The 20,850-nt window shown below is 48.9% G+C and overlaps 2 protein-coding genes and 1 long non-coding RNA gene across 5 annotated transcripts; all 3 read left to right on the top strand.

Annotated features, from left to right (window-relative positions):
• The first annotated feature begins 880 nt into the window (after positions 1-880).
• LOC133626041 (dual specificity protein kinase CLK1-like) lies at positions 881-5,983 on the top strand. 2 transcript variants are annotated; one of them, XM_062002174.1, is made up of 13 exons: positions 881-1,179; positions 1,486-1,616; positions 1,825-1,996; positions 2,631-2,718; positions 3,127-3,193; positions 3,912-4,028; positions 4,153-4,319; positions 4,414-4,508; positions 4,593-4,722; positions 4,832-4,914; positions 5,254-5,333; positions 5,576-5,666; positions 5,761-5,983. In XM_062002174.1, exons 1-13 carry the CDS (start codon positions 1,165-1,167, stop codon positions 5,962-5,964), a joined length of 1,440 nt encoding a protein of 479 aa, XP_061858158.1. In that variant the 5' UTR covers positions 881-1,164; the 3' UTR covers positions 5,965-5,983. The 2 variants fall into 2 exon arrangements, with proteins under 2 accessions (XP_061858158.1, XP_061858159.1); XM_062002175.1 differs by lacking the exons at positions 881-1,179; positions 1,486-1,616; positions 2,631-2,718 and having other exon boundaries at positions 1,936-1,996.
• A 3,504-nt stretch (positions 5,984-9,487) lies between these two features.
• On the top strand, positions 9,488-14,606 carry LOC133626039 (dual specificity protein kinase CLK1-like). 2 transcript variants are annotated; one of them, XM_062002161.1, is made up of 13 exons: positions 9,488-9,802; positions 10,109-10,239; positions 10,448-10,619; positions 11,254-11,341; positions 11,750-11,816; positions 12,535-12,651; positions 12,776-12,942; positions 13,037-13,131; positions 13,216-13,345; positions 13,455-13,537; positions 13,877-13,956; positions 14,199-14,289; positions 14,384-14,606. In XM_062002161.1, exons 2-13 carry the CDS (start codon positions 10,109-10,111, stop codon positions 14,585-14,587), a joined length of 1,425 nt encoding a protein of 474 aa, XP_061858145.1. In that variant the 5' UTR covers positions 9,488-9,802; the 3' UTR covers positions 14,588-14,606. The 2 variants fall into 2 exon arrangements, with proteins under 2 accessions (XP_061858145.1, XP_061858146.1); XM_062002162.1 differs by lacking the exons at positions 9,488-9,802; positions 10,109-10,239; positions 11,254-11,341 and having other exon boundaries at positions 10,559-10,619.
• Positions 14,607-18,112: 3,506 nt separating this feature from the next.
• Positions 18,113-19,446, top strand: LOC133626133 (uncharacterized). Its single transcript, XR_009819301.1, has 3 exons — positions 18,113-18,427; positions 18,734-18,864; positions 19,073-19,446. It is a non-coding gene; the product is annotated as an uncharacterized LOC133626133 (long non-coding RNA).
• Positions 19,447-20,850: the final 1,404 nt, after the last annotated feature.

Raw genomic sequence — 20,850 nt, 5'->3', positions numbered from 1 at the left:
AAAAGCATGATTCAAAACTAGTAAAAGGATACCGTGAGACACCGTGAAGCCCAACGCACAGAACGTTCAAGTACTTGGAAATGTTTTCAATGCCAGTGATCTACAAAGATACCTTTGCGAGTTATACGCGGTCCTTTAAGCTGCTGTTGCTTTAGAGCTGACTTGAGAGCCTCTTAATTTGTCGAGGGAGACAGACAAATAACAAAGCTGTTTCCTCAAGGGTGAAAAATGGCGATGTGGCACTGCAGAGTCACGCACACACACAAGCACTGTCTTCTAGCAGTCATTCTTCAACGGACTTTTTAATTTGGGGTGGTTTTTTTCCTTTCCTTGCCTTCTAAAGTTGGTGGCAGGAAAACGGGTGAAGGTTTTGCACGGTTGTTTTACTTCAAGGCCACGAGGCGGGCAGCGAGAGTCGGGGAGCCGGTCCCGTCCCGCGATGGGGGTGCGGGTGGGGGGGAGCCCTCCTCCCGCGAAGCCGCGTGTGCGGGGTTTGTGACCCAGCAGCCCAAGGCCAGGCGCGTCCTAGCAACGCCACGCCGCTGGCCGCGGGCTGCAGGCTGGCGGCTGCTTCATTCCGTGTGTCGCCGTCAGACAGAGCGGAGGTGGGGGCGAGGGGAGGAGCGCGGGCGGCGGGGCAGAGCCGAGGGACGGCGTCGGGGGCCGGGCAGGCGGGCCGGGGCGGGGCGGAGGGAGGCAGGCGCGGAGAGAGGGAGGGAGGTTGGCTGCTGCCGCGGTGGGAGGGCGGCCGGGGGCGGGGGCGCCTAGGTGACCCCGCCTCGCTGCAAGACACGACGTTATCTGCCCGCTGCTTGTGCCGGGCGGGGAGAAAATGGCTTCGGTGTGTTTAGCGGGGAGGCCGTGGCCCTGGCCCGGAGAGGGGAGCCTGCCGCGGGAGGGGGCACGGCGTCTGCCCGCCCTGCGCCGCCGTCTCTCGCCGTGGAGCGTCACGGCTGCCCCCAGCCCCGGCGCGGCGGCCGGAGACGCGGCTTGGGAGCAAGAGTCCGGTTACGATTGGAAAGGGAAGCAACGGGCACGTGTAGCGACTGATAAAACTTGGCGCCGAAGTTTTGTCGTTTTCACTCTGCATTAGGCGTTAGCCGCGAGACATAACCGAAGCCTTGTTGCCATTTTGACTCGGCATCAGGAGTTCTCCGGGCGTCTATGGGAAGAAACAAGGTAAAAGTTTCCGACAGGTTCCTGAAGTGTTCTGAAGGGACGCTGGGCGACAGTAGTATGCCGTACTTCCAAAGTCCACGGCAGCCTGCCTTCTCGGCACCTTCGGGTGCCCGAGCAGCTTTGCAGAAACAGCATCCGCTGGGTACGTTTAGTGTCCCAGCCATACTACTATCTTTTAAAAACTGCTTCTAAGAAGTAGGTTGCTGGTGCTTGAAGAAAAATGCAGCCTTCATCAGAGTGCTAATTTTGAAAATGAATTCTTCATCTGTGGGATGTAATTAAAAGAGCAAAGTATCTTTGTTACAGATGTTTCCTTCCAAGCAACCTAGTTCCAAGCAGGGTAAAAGAGAAAGTTGTGGTTCCAAAGGATCTGGTGCCTCTTCTAAGAGAAAGAGGACATCATTAACTCCTGCACAAAAAAGGAAGAAGCACTGCAGGTAACGGCTTTTTAATTTCTGGCATCAGCAGTATCAGCAAGCTGATGTTTTAAGGTTCTATTATTCTCATCTGCTCATCTGATAACGTATTAGTTTTTGGGTTGGAGATCTTTCAAGGAAGATGTCTTACAGCTTTAAACCACTAAAAAGATCTGTCTTGATAGGGCTATTAGAATGATTCTTATTACGTTGCTTTGATCCTCTGCAGAAGCCCTTCAGAAACCCAGTCTGCAAGCGAAGGAGACCAGTTGCACAGTGCTACAGAACGGAAAGAGTGTGGTGGGCATGGCAGTGCCAAAGCATCGGGAAGTGATGGGAAGGCTACTCGCAAAAGGAGAGCCGACACTCCTTACTGTACCCATCTTCCACATCCACAGGAGGTGTGACAAATTGTTAGGATATCCTTTTCTTTCAAAGAGATGGATTCTCGGCTGGGCAGCAGTAGTACTGGAGTGGGGGGACTTGGGGAATTCCGTTGATAACTGTTTATCCCTTTAGCTAATGTTTGGAGATTGTTTTTTGCTGCGCTTTTATTGCCTCCATCGAAAACGTGTAGTTTGTAGGTACGTGTGTAATACCACAGAACACAGTCTTGATTTGTTCATTAGATGTGTTTGAACAGATTGATGAGTAGTAACCATCAACTGGAATACGTGAAATGCAACGTTGCTTTCATGCCTTCAGAATTTTTATTATGATAAGATCGATCTCAGCCCAACTCAAAAATCCAAGCACAAACTTCTAAGCGTGCTTTTTGACTAAGCATCACAGAAAGAGCAAGAAGATTATGTCAGATTTTTACTTTTTAGAAAATTTATTTAGGAAGGTGTTTTAAGTCATTGAGAAATCTGTAGAACTACGTGCCCTGTGAATTTCCGGGGACGGCATTTGAAATTGCTGCTGCCGACTGTTTGTGTCCCGGCGTGTATCTGACTACCCGACTATCTCCCTGCTGCATGAATTTTGTAGCGTGACCTGAATTCACTCGGGTTTATTGATTGTCTGTGGTTCCAGAAGAGTCTTCGAGAGAGAGGATCCGAGAACGTAGAGGATGAGGAGGGTCACCTGATCTGTCAGAGTGGAGACAGACTAAGTGCAAGATGTATAGAACACTTTTTAAAATTTATTAACTTTTCAGATAGAATAAGTCCTTTTAGCGTAAGCTGTGAGGGGTGCTTTGGAAGCCTTTCCTTTCTGTCTTAACATTTTTGTTTGGAGGTGGGGATTGTTACTCTTTTTCTGTAGACCTGAATAGTTTTGTTTTTTTTTTTTCCTTTCTGCCATTTTTCACCCCCAAAAATAGTAAGTTAATGAAGGAGATCCCCGGCAATGCACCTGCATGAGAGTTGTCCAATAACATCTCTCAAAACAGATTTACAATTTAAAGCAGCACAGCCTAGGGTAGCTTCAGTGATAGCACTTAGGCTTTTGGGTTTATTTTTGTTTGCTTGGTTTTATAATAGCTGAGTAAGTTCACAGCTTCCGTGCCTGAGAGTTCTTTTCTCTACAGATGAGGTGGTGGCGACTTTGGGTACGGGTGCCTTTGGAAAAGTAGTGGAATGCATCGATCATGAAGAGTAAGTCTTTCACTGAAGGCATGTAATTTCTCTTCCCGTTGCCATCACGGTGTGGTTTGTGAAGCGCCTCCCCGTTGTGTCAGGTTTTACCGTTATGTCCTCGTCTGCTGCTCTGCGTAAGGCCGCGAGCCGTTCCCAGACGCCGATGTCTGTTGCCATGTCGTGCTAAAACCAGCTCCCAGACGCAAGGGTTGGGCAGGACTGGTGGATGGGGCGACGGGGCGTCTTCTGCCGGCACGCCTCAGCCTGGGAGAGGTCATGGTCTGGGGGCCTGGACACAGAAGGGTGAAGCATCCCCCAGCCTGGGCAGTGCTGGGGCCGGCACCATCCCCTGGGCTGTATGAGGAGCAAGGTCCCTGACATCGTGTGATGATGTAATTGTCATTTTGTGTTTCACGGCGTTTTTGCTGTGCGCAAACTGGCACAAAACTAGAGTGTTTACAGTCGTAAATACAAAGGAAGAGGTGAGTGGGGCCTTTAGCCTTTAATACTGATGTAGAAGGCATTGACTGTGTTTTTTAAAATGTAAAGGTTATATTTCAGTTGTGGTTGTGCATAGATGAAGCTTGGTTACGTGAAGTCAGTGTGTACTTAAAAAAACTCCCCACCTCTTCACCATAAGGTTGCCATTGTTACAAACTATGTATGTGGTGATAATTACCGAATATTCTGCATTAAAGCTAATTGTTCTGATCACTGCTGAAACCTGTCTTTTCAGCCACAACAGGCACGTAGCTGTGAAAATAATAAAAAATGTCCCTACGTGCACGGAGGCAGCTCACTTAGAAGTACAGGTGCTGCAGCATTTAAAGGCAGTGGATCCCAACGGTAGATAGTAAGTGTACAAAGCCGTCTGTCCTTTTGTTTTGGCTTTCAAGTGTCTGCGATGTCACTTTCTGCAACGTACAACGTGTGGATCTGAGTGTCACGCAACTTGCTGTATTTCCCTGCTTTTGCAGTCACTGCGTCCGGATGTTAGAATGGTTTACGTACCGTGACCACGTCTGCATTGTTTTTGAGCTGCTGGGGCTCAGCACCTATGACTTCCTTAAACAGAATGGCTTTCTGCCCTTTGAGCTGGACCACATTAGACAGATGGCATATCAGATCTGCGAATCTGTGAACTGTAAGTTTTTTGTGGGGTGGTTTGTTTTTTTTTTTTTGCTTTGTTTGTTACATTCTCTTGACAGAGTTGGCTAACTGTGTTTGTTACATGGCAGTTTTGCACCTGAAGAAGTTGACTCATACAGATCTGAAACCAGAAAACATTGTATTTGTGAACTCAGACTATGTTAAAAAGTATAGCCACAAATGGGTGAGTTGCCGTCGTCTTCCCCACCTCTCCCTTGGCCACTGTCAGGGTTTATTTGGTCACTTGCGTCTCCCTGTTTCAATTTAGAAATGCAATGAACGCACCATAAAAGATCCAGCCGTCAAAGTCGTGGACTTCGGCAACGCGGTATATGACGCTGAGTATCACAGCAGTCTGGTGTCCACGAGATATTACAGAGCTCCTGAAGTCATCCTAGGTCAGAAGACGCCTGTTTGTTAGGCTACAGCAGTGTTGCATATCTTGCTTGAGCTGTTGAACTGTTTGCAGGGTGCTATAAACGTGAACCTGCTGCATCTTTTTCACAGGACTGGGGTGGTCACAACCCTGTGACGTTTGGAGCATTGGATGTGTCCTCGTGGAATACTACACTGGATCCACACTGTTTGATGTAGGTAACAGCGAACCCCCACAGTGATGCTGCGTGTGTAATACTTCTTAGCTGGGTGGAGACATGCTAGGGGGAGGTGGGAACTAAGGGGAGTGGTCTGTGCAAGAAATGAAGCTGCGTTTCTCTTTAATGCCAAATTGGAGAGAACCGCAGGGGCAAAACCCCTCCAGTACATGGCAACTTTCTTCAGGAAACAGATGAGTACAGCTTTTTTTTTTTTTTCTTGAATCTGAAGTGGATTCTTGGCTGCAGCGTACAGTCAACGCTGAAGTAAGGCTACTCCGTGGTTAACTTCCTCTCACAGAAAAAAAAAAAAAGTCTCTTTTGCTCTCCCTCTAGGCCAGGAGGGACGAAGAGCAGCTGGCAATGATGGAGCGAGTCCTGGGGCCCCTGCCAGATGACATGGCCAAGAGAAGCAGGTAACGATGTTTTTCTCTCCCTGGACTGGTATAGTTTTATGTATTTTCAGATCTGGTTTCGTAGGAAATTTTTTAGAAGTCTAATAAGCTCAGATTTATCCTTTTGCTGTATCGACCAAGCTGGTCAGGCAGGTGCAACAGGGCCAGTCAGTCCCCAAGCTGGGAACAAACATGCTGATAAAGTTCTAGTGCAGGGACAAGCCCAAATCTTTGGTTAACAAACCGTGGTCTGTTTGGTTAAGGAAACGCAGATACTTCTCTCATGACCGGCTGGATTGGGATCAACGGAGTCCAGCTGCTAGATACATGTTAAGCCAGTGTAAGCCACTGAAGGTAAGAGGACAGAGGGGAAAGGGGTTTGGGGAGGGGAGCTTGAAGTGCAATTAATGAGATTCCAAAACCCCCGTTTTTTGTTTTCTTGATGAAGGAATTCATGACCTGCCAGGACGCTGACCACCAGAACCTCTTTGACCTCCTTGGCAAGATGCTGGAGTACGACCCAGCCAAGCGCATTACTCTTGAAGAAGCTCTGACACATCCTTTCTTCTTCCCCTTAGAAAGACGCACCGCCCCTCCACCTAAGAAGGCTGGCATTTTTTGCCTTCCACCAAAGAAACGTAGACAATATTAAGTTAGTTAACTAAGTTAATTCAGGCTGAGTTTTGACTGTTAAATAAACTCAGGTTGTTTGCACTTTAAACACGTGTGGGAAGCATTTTGTGAAACAGGCCTCCTAACAGCCAGGAATTCTTCTCTTAATTATGTTTTATTTAACCATCCTGAGAGGAGCAAAAAGACCTAGGACAGATTTGGGTTTTTTTCCCCCTTCAGTGTCCCTTTTGGGGAAGGGAACAGAGACAGCCCTTCACGTGAAGCGTACAGAAAGGTGCCCTTTATTTGTTGAGAAAAAGAAATTAAAAAGTCGGGCAGCCGAGCGTAGCAGGGAAGGGCCCCCAGCCTGACCCCACCTTGTTTATGCTTTGAATATTCTGCTGCCGCTATTTCAGTTAATGCTTACGCCAGTCTCCCCTCCCCGCTTTCACCCAACCTTTCTTCAGTGATGAGCTGTTGTGAGAATTTGTTACAAATTCAGAGTTTCGGGGCCCAGACAAGCTGTTTGCTTTAAAACGTGGCAAGTGCCAGCATAAAACAGAGCGTAGCCTGCCTTACCTCTGAGCCGTGGTGCCTGGCGGCCGCTGCCCCAAGCACGGCCTAGCACCTCGGGACAAGGGTGAAGACCCGCCCCGGTGTGTAGTGCGGCAGCCCGTAACTCCAGGAGAAGGCAGGGCCGTGGCTGCCAGAGCTCCTCCTACCTGCCTTTCCCCGCCCCCCTCGCGCTTTTCCGGCACTGCCGCCACAGCAGCTTCTCAGGACACGGAGTGCCCAGGAGCGCGGCAGTTGCCTTCCCCAGCCCGTGGAAGAGAGGACAGCTCTCTGCTGGAAGCATCGCAGAGAGGTGACAAAGTCCCCGAGGAGATGGACAAACCACATACGCGTGGGGTTTACGTGGAGCAGAGGGTAGGAACCACAGTGTCACACCAAGTCAGCACGCAAGCCCTGGCCTTTTCACTTTGGAGGCTTTTTACAGTTTACTTTGCAAGCGGAACTGCTGTAAGTCTCATTCACCGTATCATGAAACTAGGAAGCTGGAAGAGACCGGTGGGATATTTTTGCAAACAACAGGACTCGGTGAGCAGGGGATGGCCTTCTTGCCTGCGAGCAGTAGGTGTAACCGTCATACTGATCCAAGAAGCAAGAAAGCTGACCTTGGGAAGGGCTGTTTCAGTCTATGGGCCACATATGGTAACCACAGTCTTGGAGCAAAAGGGGGGACATGGATTATCCCCGAGCCGAATGATGAAATACCAGGTAATTCTCACTGCGCAGGATGATGTAGTGTTGAAAACGACTAACCTTCTAAATCCTGCAGTGTTTCCCAGTACCTCACAGGAAGAGCAACAACTGGAACACGACTGCGTTGCAACCATTGAACATACATATTCCAGCAGAGAGGACCTGAAGGATGATCCTCCTGAAAACCCTGAATGGAAACTGTTCACAGATGGCAGCAGCTTCGTCGTGAATGGAACTCGCCACGCAAGGATATGCGGTAACAACCGAAAGCGTAACCTAAACTGACTAAAGCAGGGAAGGGAAAATGATTTGTACACATCAAAAGTTCTCTACCTTGGACATACTGGGAAAAGCGGAATGTTCTACTCTTCCTTGTTGTAAACTTTCAACGTGCATTTTGGCATCAGTTTGCGTTCATAAAGTAGGAAAAAATCAACTCGTTCCACATCTCTGACTCTACAGTACGTATATTTTGAGTTCCGACTATGCGTGAGAGGCCTTGGACAGGAAGGATTACCCACAGTTCCTCCCATTATGAACTTCTTCCCTCTCTTTGGACTTGGTCGATAGCACACTCCGCTCTCGTATATATGCTTTGTAGTCCTTGGGAGGTCCAGGTCCAGCTGGCTCGCACTCTGCTTCAGACCAGTATTTCCCATTTTGAGATATTGCCTCTTAAAATAAAGAACTTAAGTGCAAGGGAAAGGCAAAGGCATGCCAGGTACAGGTTACCGAAGCAGAGTTAATCGGTACCCTCTCTCTGGGATAAAGTTTCTCTGTTCTGTATGGAGCGTTGCTTAACACTCTTAGGCCTTGCTCCAGACTTAGTACGTTTTGTCGTAACACTTCAGTCAGTCAGGTAAAGGGTTTAATTATTTCATCTCTGTTACCTTCCCGTCTCTTCCACGTAACCAGCGGCAATAGCAAGCAGACAGAGGCATACAACTGAGTGTTTGACTGCCACGCTGACACTGCTGCCGTGCAGAAGGACATACTGGAGACTTTCCTGCAGTGCAAAGGGGACAATAATTTCCAATGCTGACATGTGGCACTGGACTGGAAACTATTCCAGGACTGGTTTAATTTGTTTAGAGAGCTGGTGTGTACAAGGCTGTTGTGTTTCAGAACCGTTTTATCCTTAGCTGCTCTTTTTCCACGTAAGGCAGATTGCACGTGAGGTGACGGCTGATAGTTGGCCGAGGGGCTTGAGAGCTCCTCTGAGAGAGGTGATGCTGTGGCGAGAGGGTTGGTCTTGGTGACTTAAACTACCATGTTGGCAGCAGTAGTGAAGAGCAGCAGAAGCAAAGGTTAGTTATTGTGGAAAGCTGTGTTAGGTTTGTTTGTCTTTTTTCGTTCTGTGGGTATGGAAGACTGATCTGTACACTTACTGGAAGAGCTGCGTGTAGTTTGTTTTACAGGAGGTATTTCGTGATCTCAAAAGCATGATTCAAAACTAGTAAAAGGATACCGTGAGACACCGTGAAGCCCAACGCACAGAACGTTCAAGTACTTGGAAATGTTTTCAATGCCAGTGATCTACAAAGATACCTTTGCGAGTTATACGCGGTCCTTTAAGCTGCTGTTGCTTTAGAGCTGACTTGAGAGCCTCTTAATTTGTCGAGGGAGACAGACAAATAACAAAGCTGTTTCCTCAAGGGTGAAAAATGGCGATGTGGCACTGCAGAGTCACACACACACACAAGCACTGTCTTCTAGCAGTCATTCTTCAACGGACTTTTTAATTTGGGGTGGTTTTTTTCCTTTCCTTGCCTTCTAAAGTTGGTGGCAGGAAAACGGGTGAAGGTTTTGCACGGTTGTTTTACTTCAAGGCCACGAGGCGGGCAGCGAGAGTCGGGGAGCCGGTCCCGTCCCGCGATGGGGGTGCGGGTGGGGGGGGGCCCTCCTCCCGCGAAGCCGCGTGTGCGGGGTTTGTGACCCAGCAGCCCAAGGCCAGGCGCGTCCTAGCAACGCCACGCCGCTGGCCGCGGGCTGCAGGCTGGCGGCTGCTTCATTCCGTGTGTCGCCGTCAGACAGAGCGGAGGTGGGGGCGAGGGGAGGAGCGCGGGCGGCGGGGCAGAGCCGAGGGACGGCGTCGGGGGCCGGGCAGGCGGGCCGGGGCGGGGCGGAGGGAGGCAGGCGCGGAGAGAGGGAGGGAGGTTGGCTGCTGCCGCGGTGGGAGGGCGGCCGGGGGCGGGGGCGCCTAGGTGACCCCGCCTCGCTGCAAGACACGACGTTATCTGCCCGCTGCTTGTGCCGGGCGGGGAGAAAATGGCTTCGGTGTGTTTAGCGGGGAGGCCGTGGCCGTGGCCCGGAGAGGGGAGCCTGCCGCGGGAGGGGGCACGGCGTCTGCCCGCCCTGCGCCGCCGTCTCTCGCCGTGGAGCGTCACGGCTGCCCCCAGCCCCGGCGCGGCGGCCGGAGACGCGGCTTGGGAGCAAGAGTCCGGTTACGATTGGAAAGGGAAGCAACGGGCACGTGTAGCGACTGATAAAACTTGGCGCCGAAGTTTTGTCGTTTTCACTCTGCATTAGGCGTTAGCCGCGAGACATAACCGAAGCCTTGTTGCCATTTTGACTCGGCATCAGGAGTTCTCCGGGCGTCTGTGGGAAGAAACAAGGTAAAAGTTTCCGACAGGTTCCTGAAGTGTTCTGAAGGGACGCTGGGCGATAGTAGTATGCCGTACTTCCAAAGTCCACGGCAGCCTGCCTTCTCGGCACCTTCGGGTGCCCGAGCAGCTTTGCAGAAACAGCATCCGCTGGGTACGTTTAGTGTCCCAGCCATACTACTATCTTTTAAAAACTGCTTCTAAGAAGTAGGTTGCTGGTGCTTGAAGAAAAATGCAGCCTTCATCAGAGTGCTAATTTTGAAAATGAATTCTTCATCTGTGGGATGTAATTAAAAGAGCAAAGTATCTTTGTTACAGATGTTTCCTTCCAAGCAACCTAGTTCCAAGCAGGGTAAAAGAGAAAGTTGTGGTTCCAAAGGATCTGGTGCCTCTTCTAAGAGAAAGAGGACATCATTAACTCCTGCACAAAAAAGGAAGAAGCACTGCAGGTAACGGCTTTTTAATTTCTGGCATCAGCAGTATCAGCAAGCTGATGTTTTAAGGTTCTATTATTCTCATCTGCTCATCTGATAACGTATTAGTTTTTGGGTTGGAGATCTTTCAAGGAAGATGTCTTACAGCTTTAAACCACTAAAAAGATCTGTCTTGATAGGGCTATTAGAATGATTCTTATTACGTTGCTTTGATCCTCTGCAGAAGCCCTTCAGAAACCCAGTCTGCAAGCGAAGGAGACCAGTTGCACAGTGCTACAGAACGGAAAGAGTGTGGTGGGCATGGCAGTGCCAAAGCATCGGGAAGTGATGGGAAGGCTACTCGCAAAAGGAGAGCCGACACTCCTTACTGTACCCATCTTCCACATCCACAGGAGGTGTGACAAATTGTTAGGATATCCTTTTCTTTCAAAGAGATGGATTCTCGGCTGGGCAGCAGTAGTACTGGAGTGGGGGGACTTGGGGAATTCCGTTGATAACTGTTTATCCCTTTAGCTAATGTTTGGAGATTGTTTTTTGCTGCGCTTTTATTGCCTCCATCGAAAACGTGTAGTTTGTAGGTACGTGTGTAATACCACAGAACACAGTCTTGATTTGTTCATTAGATGTGTTTGAACAGATTGATGAGTAGTAACCATCAACTGGAATACGTGAAATGCAACGTTGCTTTCATGCCTTCAGAATTTTTATTATGATAAGATCGATCTCAGCCCAACTCAAAAATCCAAGCACAAACTTCTAAGCGTGCTTTTTGACTAAGCATCACAGAAAGAGCAAGAAGATTATGTCAGATTTTTACTTTTTAGAAAATTTATTTAGGAAGGTGTTTTAAGTCATTGAGAAATCTGTAGAACTACGTGCCCTGTGAATTTCCGGGGACGGCATTTGAAATTGCTGCTGCCGACTGTTTGTGTCCCGGCGTGTATCTGACTACCCGACTATCTCCCTGCTGCATGAATTTTGTAGCGTGACCTGAATTCACTCGGGTTTATTGATTGTCTGTGGTTCCAGAAGAGTCTTCGAGAGAGAGGATCCGAGAACGTAGAGGATGAGGAGGGTCACCTGATCTGTCAGAGTGGAGACAGACTAAGTGCAAGATGTATAGAACACTTTTTAAAATTTATTAACTTTTCAGATAGAATAAGTCCTTTTAGCGTAAGCTGTGAGGGGTGCTTTGGAAGCCTTTCCTTTCTGTCTTAACATTTTTGTTTGGAGGTGGGGATTGTTACTCTTTTTCTGTAGACCTGAATAGTTTTGTTTTTTTTTTTTCCTTTCTGCCATTTTTCACCCCCAAAAATAGTAAGTTAATGAAGGAGATCCCCGGCAATGCACCTGCATGAGAGTTGTCCAATAACATCTCTCAAAACAGATTTACAATTTAAAGCAGCACAGCCTAGGGTAGCTTCAGTGATAGCACTTAGGCTTTTGGGTTTATTTTTGTTTGCTTGGTTTTATAATAGCTGAGTAAGTTCACAGCTTCCGTGCCTGAGAGTTCTTTTCTCTACAGATGAGGTGGTGGCGACTTTGGGTACGGGTGCCTTTGGAAAAGTAGTGGAATGCATCGATCATGAAGAGTAAGTCTTTCACTGAAGGCATGTAATTTCTCTTCCCGTTGCCATCACGGTGTGGTTTGTGAAGCGCCTCCCCGTTGTGTCAGGTTTTACCGTTATGTCCTCGTCTGCTGCTCTGCGTAAGGCCGCGAGCCGTTCCCAGACGCCGATGTCTGTTGCCATGTCGTGCTAAAACCAGCTCCCAGACGCAAGGGTTGGGCAGGACTGGTGGATGGGGCGACGGGGCGTCTTCTGCCGGCACGCCTCAGCCTGGGAGAGGTCATGGTCTGGGGGCCTGGACACAGAAGGGTGAAGCATCCCCCAGCCTGGGCAGTGCTGGGGCCGGCACCATCCCCTGGGCTGTATGAGGAGCAAGGTCCCTGACATCGTGTGATGATGTAATTGTCATTTTGTGTTTCACGGCGTTTTTGCTGTGCGCAAACTGGCACAAAACTAGAGTGTTTACAGTCGTAAATACAAAGGAAGAGGTGAGTGGGGCCTTTAGCCTTTAATACTGATGTAGAAGGCATTGACTGTGTTTTTTAAAATGTAAAGGTTATATTTCAGTTGTGGTTGTGCATAGATGAAGCTTGGTTACGTGAAGTCAGTGTGTACTTAAAAAAACTCCCCACCTCTTCACCATAAGGTTGCCATTGTTACAAACTATGTATGTGGTGATAATTACCGAATATTCTGCATTAAAGCTAATTGTTCTGATCACTGCTGAAACCTGTCTTTTCAGCCACAACAGGCACGTAGCTGTGAAAATAATAAAAAATGTCCCTACGTGCACGGAGGCAGCTCACTTAGAAGTACAGGTGCTGCAGCATTTAAAGGCAGTGGATCCCAACGGTAGATAGTAAGTGTACAAAGCCGTCTGTCCTTTTGTTTTGGCTTTCAAGTGTCTGCGATGTCACTTTCTGCAACGTACAACGTGTGGATCTGAGTGTCACGCAACTTGCTGTATTTCCCTGCTTTTGCAGTCACTGCGTCCGGATGTTAGAATGGTTTACGTACCGTGACCACGTCTGCATTGTTTTTGAGCTGCTGGGGCTCAGCACCTATGACTTCCTTAAACAGAATGGCTTTCTGCCCTTTGAGCTGGACCACATTAGACAGATGGCATATCAGATCTGCGAATCTGTGAACTGTAAGTTTTTTGTGGGGTGGTTTGTTTTTTTTTTTTTGCTTTGTTTGTTACATTCTCTTGACAGAGTTGGCTAACTGTGTTTGTTACATGGCAGTTTTGCACCTGAAGAAGTTGACTCATACAGATCTGAAACCAGAAAACATTGTATTTGTGAACTCAGACTATGTTAAAAAGTATAGCCACAAATGGGTGAGTTGCCGTCGTCTTCCCCACCTCTCCCTTGGCCACTGTCAGGGTTTATTTGGTCACTTGCGTCTCCCTGTTTCAATTTAGAAATGCAATGAACGCACCATAAAAGATCCAGCCGTCAAAGTCGTGGACTTCGGCAACGCGGTATATGACGCTGAGTATCACAGCAGTCTGGTGTCCACGAGATATTACAGAGCTCCTGAAGTCATCCTAGGTCAGAAGACGCCTGTTTGTTAGGCTACAGCAGTGTTGCATATCTTGCTTGAGCTGTTGAACTGTTTGCAGGGTGCTATAAACGTGAACCTGCTGCATCTTTTTCACAGGACTGGGGTGGTCACAACCCTGTGACGTTTGGAGCATTGGATGTGTCCTCGTGGAATACTACACTGGATCCACACTGTTTGATGTAGGTAACAGCGAACCCCCACAGTGATGCTGCGTGTGTAATACTTCTTAGCTGGGTGGAGACATGCTAGGGGGAGGTGGGAACTAAGGGGAGTGGTCTGTGCAAGAAATGAAGCTGCGTTTCTCTTTAATGCCAAATTGGAGAGAACCGCAGGGGCAAAACCCCTCCAGTACATGGCAACTTTCTTCAGGAAACAGATGAGTACAGCTTTTTTTTTTTTTTCTTGAATCTGAAGTGGATTCTTGGCTGCAGCGTACAGTCAACGCTGAAGTAAGGCTACTCCGTGGTTAACTTCCTCTCACAGAAAAAAAAAAAAAGTCTCTTTTGCTCTCCCTCTAGGCCAGGAGGGACGAAGAGCAGCTGGCAATGATGGAGCGAGTCCTGGGGCCCCTGCCAGATGACATGGCCAAGAGAAGCAGGTAACGATGTTTTTCTCTCCCTGGACTGGTATAGTTTTATGTATTTTCAGATCTGGTTTCGTAGGAAATTTTTTAGAAGTCTAATAAGCTCAGATTTATCCTTTTGCTGTATCGACCAAGCTGGTCAGGCAGGTGCAACAGGGCCAGTCAGTCCCCAAGCTGGGAACAAACATGCTGATAAAGTTCTAGTGCAGGGACAAGCCCAAATCTTTGGTTAACAAACCGTGGTCTGTTTGGTTAAGGAAACGCAGATACTTCTCTCATGACCGGCTGGATTGGGATCAACGGAGTCCAGCTGCTAGATACATGTTAAGCCAGTGTAAGCCACTGAAGGTAAGAGGACAGAGGGGAAAGGGGTTTGGGGAGGGGAGCTTGAAGTGCAATTAATGAGATTCCAAAACCCCCGTTTTTTGTTTTCTTGATGAAGGAATTCATGACCTGCCAGGACGCTGACCACCAGAACCTCTTTGACCTCCTTGGCAAGATGCTGGAGTACGACCCAGCCAAGCGCATTACTCTTGAAGAAGCTCTGACACATCCTTTCTTCTTCCCCTTAGAAAGACGCACCGCCCCTCCACCTAAGAAGGCTGGCATTTTTTGCCTTCCACCAAAGAAACGTAGACAATATTAAGTTAGTTAACTAAGTTAATTCAGGCTGAGTTTTGACTGTTAAATAAACTCAGGTTGTTTGCACTTTAAACACGTGTGGGAAGCATTTTGTGAAACAGGCCTCCTAACAGCCAGGAATTCTTCTCTTAATTATGTTTTATTTAACCATCCTGAGAGGAGCAAAAAGACCTAGGACAGATTTGGGTTTTTTTCCCCCTTCAGTGTCCCTTTTGGGGAAGGGAACAGAGACAGCCCTTCACGTGAAGCGTACAGAAAGGTGCCCTTTATTTGTTGAGAAAAAGAAATTAAAAAGTCGGGCAGCCGAGCGTAGCAGGGAAGGGCCCCCAGCCTGACCCCACCTTGTTTATGCTTTGAATATTCTGCTGCCGCTATTTCAGTTAATGCTTACGCCAGTCTCCCCTCCCCGCTTTCACCCAACCTTTCTTCAGTGATGAGCTGTTGTGAGAATTTGTTACAAATTCAGAGTTTCGGGGCCCAGACAAGCTGTTTGCTTTAAAACGTGGCAAGTGCCAGCATAAAACAGAGCGTAGCCTGCCTTACCTCTGAGCCGTGGTGCCTGGCGGCCGCTGCCCCAAGCACGGCCTAGCACCTCGGGACAAGGGTGAAGACCCGCCCCGGTGTGTAGTGCGGCAGCCCGTAACTCCAGGAGAAGGCAGGGCCGTGGCTGCCAGAGCTCCTCCTACCTGCCTTTCCCCGCCCCCCTCGCGCTTTTCCGGCACTGCCGCCACAGCAGCTTCTCAGGACACGGAGTGCCCAGGAGCGCGGCAGTTGCCTTCCCCAGCCCGTGGAAGAGAGGACAGCTCTCTGCTGGAAGCATCGCAGAGAGGTGACAAAGTCCCCGAGGAGATGGACAAACCACATACGCGTGGGGTTTACGTGGAGCAGAGGGTAGGAACCACAGTGTCACACCAAGTCAGCACGCAAGCCCTGGCCTTTTCACTTTGGAGGCTTTTTACAGTTTACTTTGCAAGCGGAACTGCTGTAAGTCTCATTCACCGTATCATGAAACTAGGAAGCTGGAAGAGACCGGTGGGATATTTTTGCAAACAACAGGACTCGGTGAGCAGGGGATGGCCTTCTTGCCTGCGAGCAGTAGGTGTAACCGTCATACTGATCCAAGAAGCAAGAAAGCTGACCTTGGGAAGGGCTGTTTCAGTCTATGGGCCACATATGGTAACCACAGTCTTGGAGCAAAAGGGGGGACATGGATTATCCCCGAGCCGAATGATGAAATACCAGGTAATTCTCACTGCGCAGGATGATGTAGTGTTGAAAACGACTAACCTTCTAAATCCTGCAGTGTTTCCCAGTACCTCACAGGAAGAGCAACAACTGGAACACGACTGCGTTGCAACCATTGAACATACATATTCCAGCAGAGAGGACCTGAAGGATGATCCTCCTGAAAACCCTGAATGGAAACTGTTCACAGATGGCAGCAGCTTCGTCGTGAATGGAACTCGCCACGCAAGGATATGCGGTAACAACCGAAAGCGTAACCTAAACTGACTAAAGCAGGGAAGGGAAAATGATTTGTACACATCAAAAGTTCTCTACCTTGGACATACTGGGAAAAGCGGAATGTTCTACTCTTCCTTGTTGTAAACTTTCAACGTGCATTTTGGCATCAGTTTGCGTTCATAAAGTAGGAAAAAATCAACTCGTTCCACATCTCTGACTCTACAGTACGTATATTTTGAGTTCCGACTATGCGTGAGAGGCCTTGGACAGGAAGGATTACCCACAGTTCCTCCCATTATGAACTTCTTCCCTCTCTTTGGACTTGGTCGATAGCACACTCCGCTCTCGTATATATGCTTTGTAGTCCTTGGGAGGTCCAGGTCCAGCTGGCTCGCACTCTGCTTCAGACCAGTATTTCCCATTTTGAGATATTGCCTCTTAAAATAAAGAACTTAAGTGCAAGGGAAAGGCAAAGGCATGCCAGGTACAGGTTACCGAAGCAGAGTTAATCGGTACCCTCTCTCTGGGATAAAGTTTCTCTGTTCTGTATGGAGCGTTGCTTAACACTCTTAGGCCTTGCTCCAGACTTAGTACGTTTTGTCGTAACACTTCAGTCAGTCAGGTAAAGGGTTTAATTATTTCATCTCTGTTACCTTCCCGTCTCTTCCACGTAACCAGCGGCAATAGCAAGCAGACAGAGGCATACAACTGAGTGTTTGACTGCCACGCTGACACTGCTGCCGTGCAGAAGGACATACTGGAGACTTTCCTGCAGTGCAAAGGGGACAATAATTTCCAATGCTGACATGTGGCACTGGACTGGAAACTATTCCAGGACTGGTTTAATTTGTTTAGAGAGCTGGTGTGTACAAGGCTGTTGTGTTTCAGAACCGTTTTATCCTTAGCTGCTCTTTTTCCACGTAAGGCAGATTGCACGTGAGGTGACGGCTGATAGTTGGCCGAGGGGCTTGAGAGCTCCTCTGAGAGAGGTGATGCTGTGGCGAGAGGGTTGGTCTTGGTGACTTAAACTACCATGTTGGCAGCAGTAGTGAAGAGCAGCAGAAGCAAAGGTTAGTTATTGTGGAAAGCTGTGTTAGGTTTGTTTGTCTTTTTTCGTTCTGTGGGTATGGAAGACTGATCTGTACACTTACTGGAAGAGCTGCGTGTAGTTTGTTTTACAGGAGGTATTTCGTGATCTCAAAAGCATGATTCAAAACTAGTAAAAGGATACCGTGAGACACCGTGAAGCCCAACGCACAGAACGTTCAAGTACTTGGAAATGTTTTCAATGCCAGTGATCTACAAAGATACCTTTGCGAGTTATACGCGGTCCTTTAAGCTGCTGTTGCTTTAGAGCTGACTTGAGAGCCTCTTAATTTGTCGAGGGAGACAGACAAATAACAAAGCTGTTTCCTCAAGGGTGAAAAATGGCGATGTGGCACTGCAGAGTCACACACACACACAAGCACTGTCTTCTAGCAGTCATTCTTCAACGGACTTTTTAATTTGGGGTGGTTTTTTTCCTTTCCTTGCCTTCTAAAGTTGGTGGCAGGAAAACGGGTGAAGGTTTTGCACGGTTGTTTTACTTCAAGGCCACGAGGCGGGCAGCGAGAGTCGGGGAGCCGGTCCCGTCCCGCGATGGGGGTGCGGGTGGGGGGGGGCCCTCCTCCCGCGAAGCCGCGTGTGCGGGGTTTGTGACCCAGCAGCCCAAGGCCAGGCGCGTCCTAGCAACGCCACGCCGCTGGCCGCGGGCTGCAGGCTGGCGGCTGCTTCATTCCGTGTGTCGCCGTCAGACAGAGCGGAGGTGGGGGCGAGAGGGGAGGAGCGCGGGCGGCGGGGCAGAGCCGAGGGACGGCGTCGGGGGCCGGGCAGGCGGGCCGGGGCGGGGCGGAGGGAGGCAGGCGCGGAGAGAGGGAGGGAGGTTGGCTGCTGCCGCGGTGGGAGGGCGGCCGGGGGCGGGGGCGCCTAGGTGACCCCGCCTCGCTGCAAGACACGACGTTATCTGCCCGCTGCTTGTGCCGGGCGGGGAGAAAATGGCTTCGGTGTGTTTAGCGGGGAGGCCGTGGCCGTGGCCCGGAGAGGGGAGCCTGCCGCGGGAGGGGGCACGGCGTCTGCCCGCCCTGCGCCGCCGTCTCTCGCCGTGGAGCGTCACGGCTGCCCCCAGCCCCGGCGCGGCGGCCGGAGACGCGGCTTGGGAGCAAGAGTCCGGTTACGATTGGAAAGGGAAGCAACGGGCACGTGTAGCGACTGATAAAACTTGGCGCCGAAGTTTTGTCGTTTTCACTCTGCATTAGGCGTTAGCCGCGAGACATAACCGAAGCCTTGTTGCCATTTTGACTCGGCATCAGGAGTTCTCCGGGCGTCTGTGGGAAGAAACAAGGTAAAAGTTTCCGACAGGTTCCTGAAGTGTTCTGAAGGGACGCTGGGCGATAGTAGTATGCCGTACTTCCAAAGTCCACGGCAGCCTGCCTTCTCGGCACCTTCGGGTGCCCGAGCAGCTTTGCAGAAACAGCATCCGCTGGGTACGTTTAGTGTCCCAGCCATACTACTATCTTTTAAAAACTGCTTCTAAGAAGTAGGTTGCTGGTGCTTGAAGAAAAATGCAGCCTTCATCAGAGTGCTAATTTTGAAAATGAATTCTTCATCTGTGGGATGTAATTAAAAGAGCAAAGTATCTTTGTTACAGATGTTTCCTTCCAAGCAACCTAGTTCCAAGCAGGGTAAAAGAGAAAGTTGTGGTTCCAAAGGATCTGGTGCCTCTTCTAAGAGAAAGAGGACATCATTAACTCCTGCACAAAAAAGGAAGAAGCACTGCAGGTAACGGCTTTTTAATTTCTGGCATCAGCAGTATCAGCAAGCTGATGTTTTAAGGTTCTATTATTCTCATCTGCTCATCTGATAACGTATTAGTTTTTGGGTTGGAGATCTTTCAAGGAAGATGTCTTACAGCTTTAAACCACTAAAAAGATCTGTCTTGATAGGGCTATTAGAATGATTCTTATTACGTTGCTTTGATCCTCTGCAGAAGCCCTTCAGAAACCCAGTCTGCAAGCGAAGGAGACCAGTTGCACAGTGCTACAGAACGGAAAGAGTGTGGTGGGCATGGCAGTGCCAAAGCATCGGGAAGTGATGGGAAGGCTACTCGCAAAAGGAGAGCCGACACTCCTTACTGTACCCATCTTCCACATCCACAGGAGGTGTGACAAATTGTTAGGATATCCTTTTCTTTCAAAGAGATGGATTCTCGGCTGGGCAGCAGTAGTACTGGAGTGGGGGGACTTGGGGAATTCCGTTGATAACTGTTTATCCCTTTAGCTAATGTTTGGAGATTGTTTTTTGCTGCGCTTTTATTGCCTCCATCGAAAACGTGTAGTTTGTAGGTACGTGTGTAATACCACAGAACACAGTCTTGATTTGTTCATTAGATGTGTTTGAACAGATTGATGAGTAGTAACCATCAACTGGAATACGTGAAATGCAACGTTGCTTTCATGCCTTCAGAATTTTTATTATGATAAGATCGATCTCAGCCCAACTCAAAAATCCAAGCACAAACTTCTAAGCGTGCTTTTTGACTAAGCATCACAGAAAGAGCAAGAAGATTATGTCAGATTTTTACTTTTTAGAAAATTTATTTAGGAAGGTGTTTTAAGTCATTGAGAAATCTGTAGAACTACGTGCCCTGTGAATTTCCGGGGACGGCATTTGAAATTGCTGCTGCCGACTGTTTGTGTCCCGGCGTGTATCTGACTACCCGACTATCTCCCTGCTGCATGAATTTTGTAGCGTGACCTGAATTCACTCGGGTTTATTGATTGTCTGTGGTTCCAGAAGAGTCTTCGAGAGAGAGGATCCGAGAACGTAGAGGATGAGGAGGGTCACCTGATCTGTCAGAGTGGAGGACAGACTAAGTGCAAGATATATAGAACACTTTTAAAATTTATTAACTTTTCAGATAGAATAAGTCCTTTTAGCGTAAGCTGTGAGGGGTGCTTTGGAAGCCTTTCCTTTCTGTCTTAACATTTTTGTTTGGAGGTGGGGATTGTTACTCTTTTTCTGTAGACCTGAATAGTTTTGTTTTTTTTTTTTTCCTTTCTGCCATTTTTCACCCCCAAAAATAGTAAGTTAATGAAGGAGATCCCCGGCAATGCACCTGCATGAGAGTTGTCCAATAACATCTCTCAAAACAGATTTACAATTTAAAGCAGCACAGCCTAGGGTAGCTTCAGTGATAGCACTTAGGCTTTTGGGTTTATTTTTGTTTGCTTGGTTTTATAATAGCTGAGTAAGTTCACAGCTTCCGTGCCTGAGAGTTCTTTTCTCTACAGATGAGGTGGGTGGCGACTTTGGGTACGGGTGCCTTTGGAAAAGTAGTGGAATGCATCGATCATGAAGAGTAAGTCTTTCACTGAAGGCATGTAATTTCTCTTCCCGTTGCCATCACGGTGTGGTTTGTGAAGCGCCTCCCCGTTGTGTCAGGTTTTACCGTTACGTCCTCGTCTGCTGCTCTGCGTAAGGCCGCGAGCCGTTCCCAGACGCCGATGTCTGTTGCCATGTCGTGCTAAAACCAGCTCCCAGACGCAAGGGTTGGGCAGGACTGGTGGATGGGGCGACGGGGCGTCTTCTGCCGGCACGCCTCAGCCTGGGAGAGGTCATGGTCTGGGGGCCTGGACACAGAAGGGTGAAGCATCCCCCAGCCTGGGCAGTGCTGGGGCCGGCACCATCCCCTGGGCTGTATGAGGAGCAAGGTCCCTGACATCGTGTGATGATGTAATTGTCATTTTGTGTTTCACGGCGTTTTTA

Source organism: Colius striatus, chromosome 9 (assembly GCF_028858725.1).
Source record: "Colius striatus isolate bColStr4 chromosome 9, bColStr4.1.hap1, whole genome shotgun sequence".
In the NCBI taxonomy this organism is placed as follows: Eukaryota; Metazoa; Chordata; class Aves; order Coliiformes; family Coliidae; genus Colius; species Colius striatus.
Note: the sequence above shows the minus strand (reverse complement) of the source record. Positions and strands in the feature narration are given on the sequence as shown.

Bases quoted from the DNA above. Each gene is read 5' to 3' on its own strand.
- LOC133626041 (XM_062002174.1), top strand. The intron at 4,029-4,152 runs GTAAGTGTACAA...CTGCTTTTGCAG, and splicing joins GTGGATCCCAACGGTAGATA to TCACTGCGTCCGGATGTTAG. The intron at 4,320-4,413 runs GTAAGTTTTTTG...GTTACATGGCAG, and splicing joins GATCTGCGAATCTGTGAACT to TTTTGCACCTGAAGAAGTTG.
- LOC133626039 (XM_062002161.1), top strand. From the start codon at position 10,109: ATGTTTCCTTCCAAGCAACCTAGTTCCAAGCAGGGTAAAAGAGAAAGT. The intron at 13,132-13,215 runs GTGAGTTGCCGT...GTTTCAATTTAG, and splicing joins AAAAGTATAGCCACAAATGG to AAATGCAATGAACGCACCAT. The intron at 13,538-13,876 runs GTAGGTAACAGC...CTCTCCCTCTAG, and splicing joins CTGGATCCACACTGTTTGAT to GCCAGGAGGGACGAAGAGCA.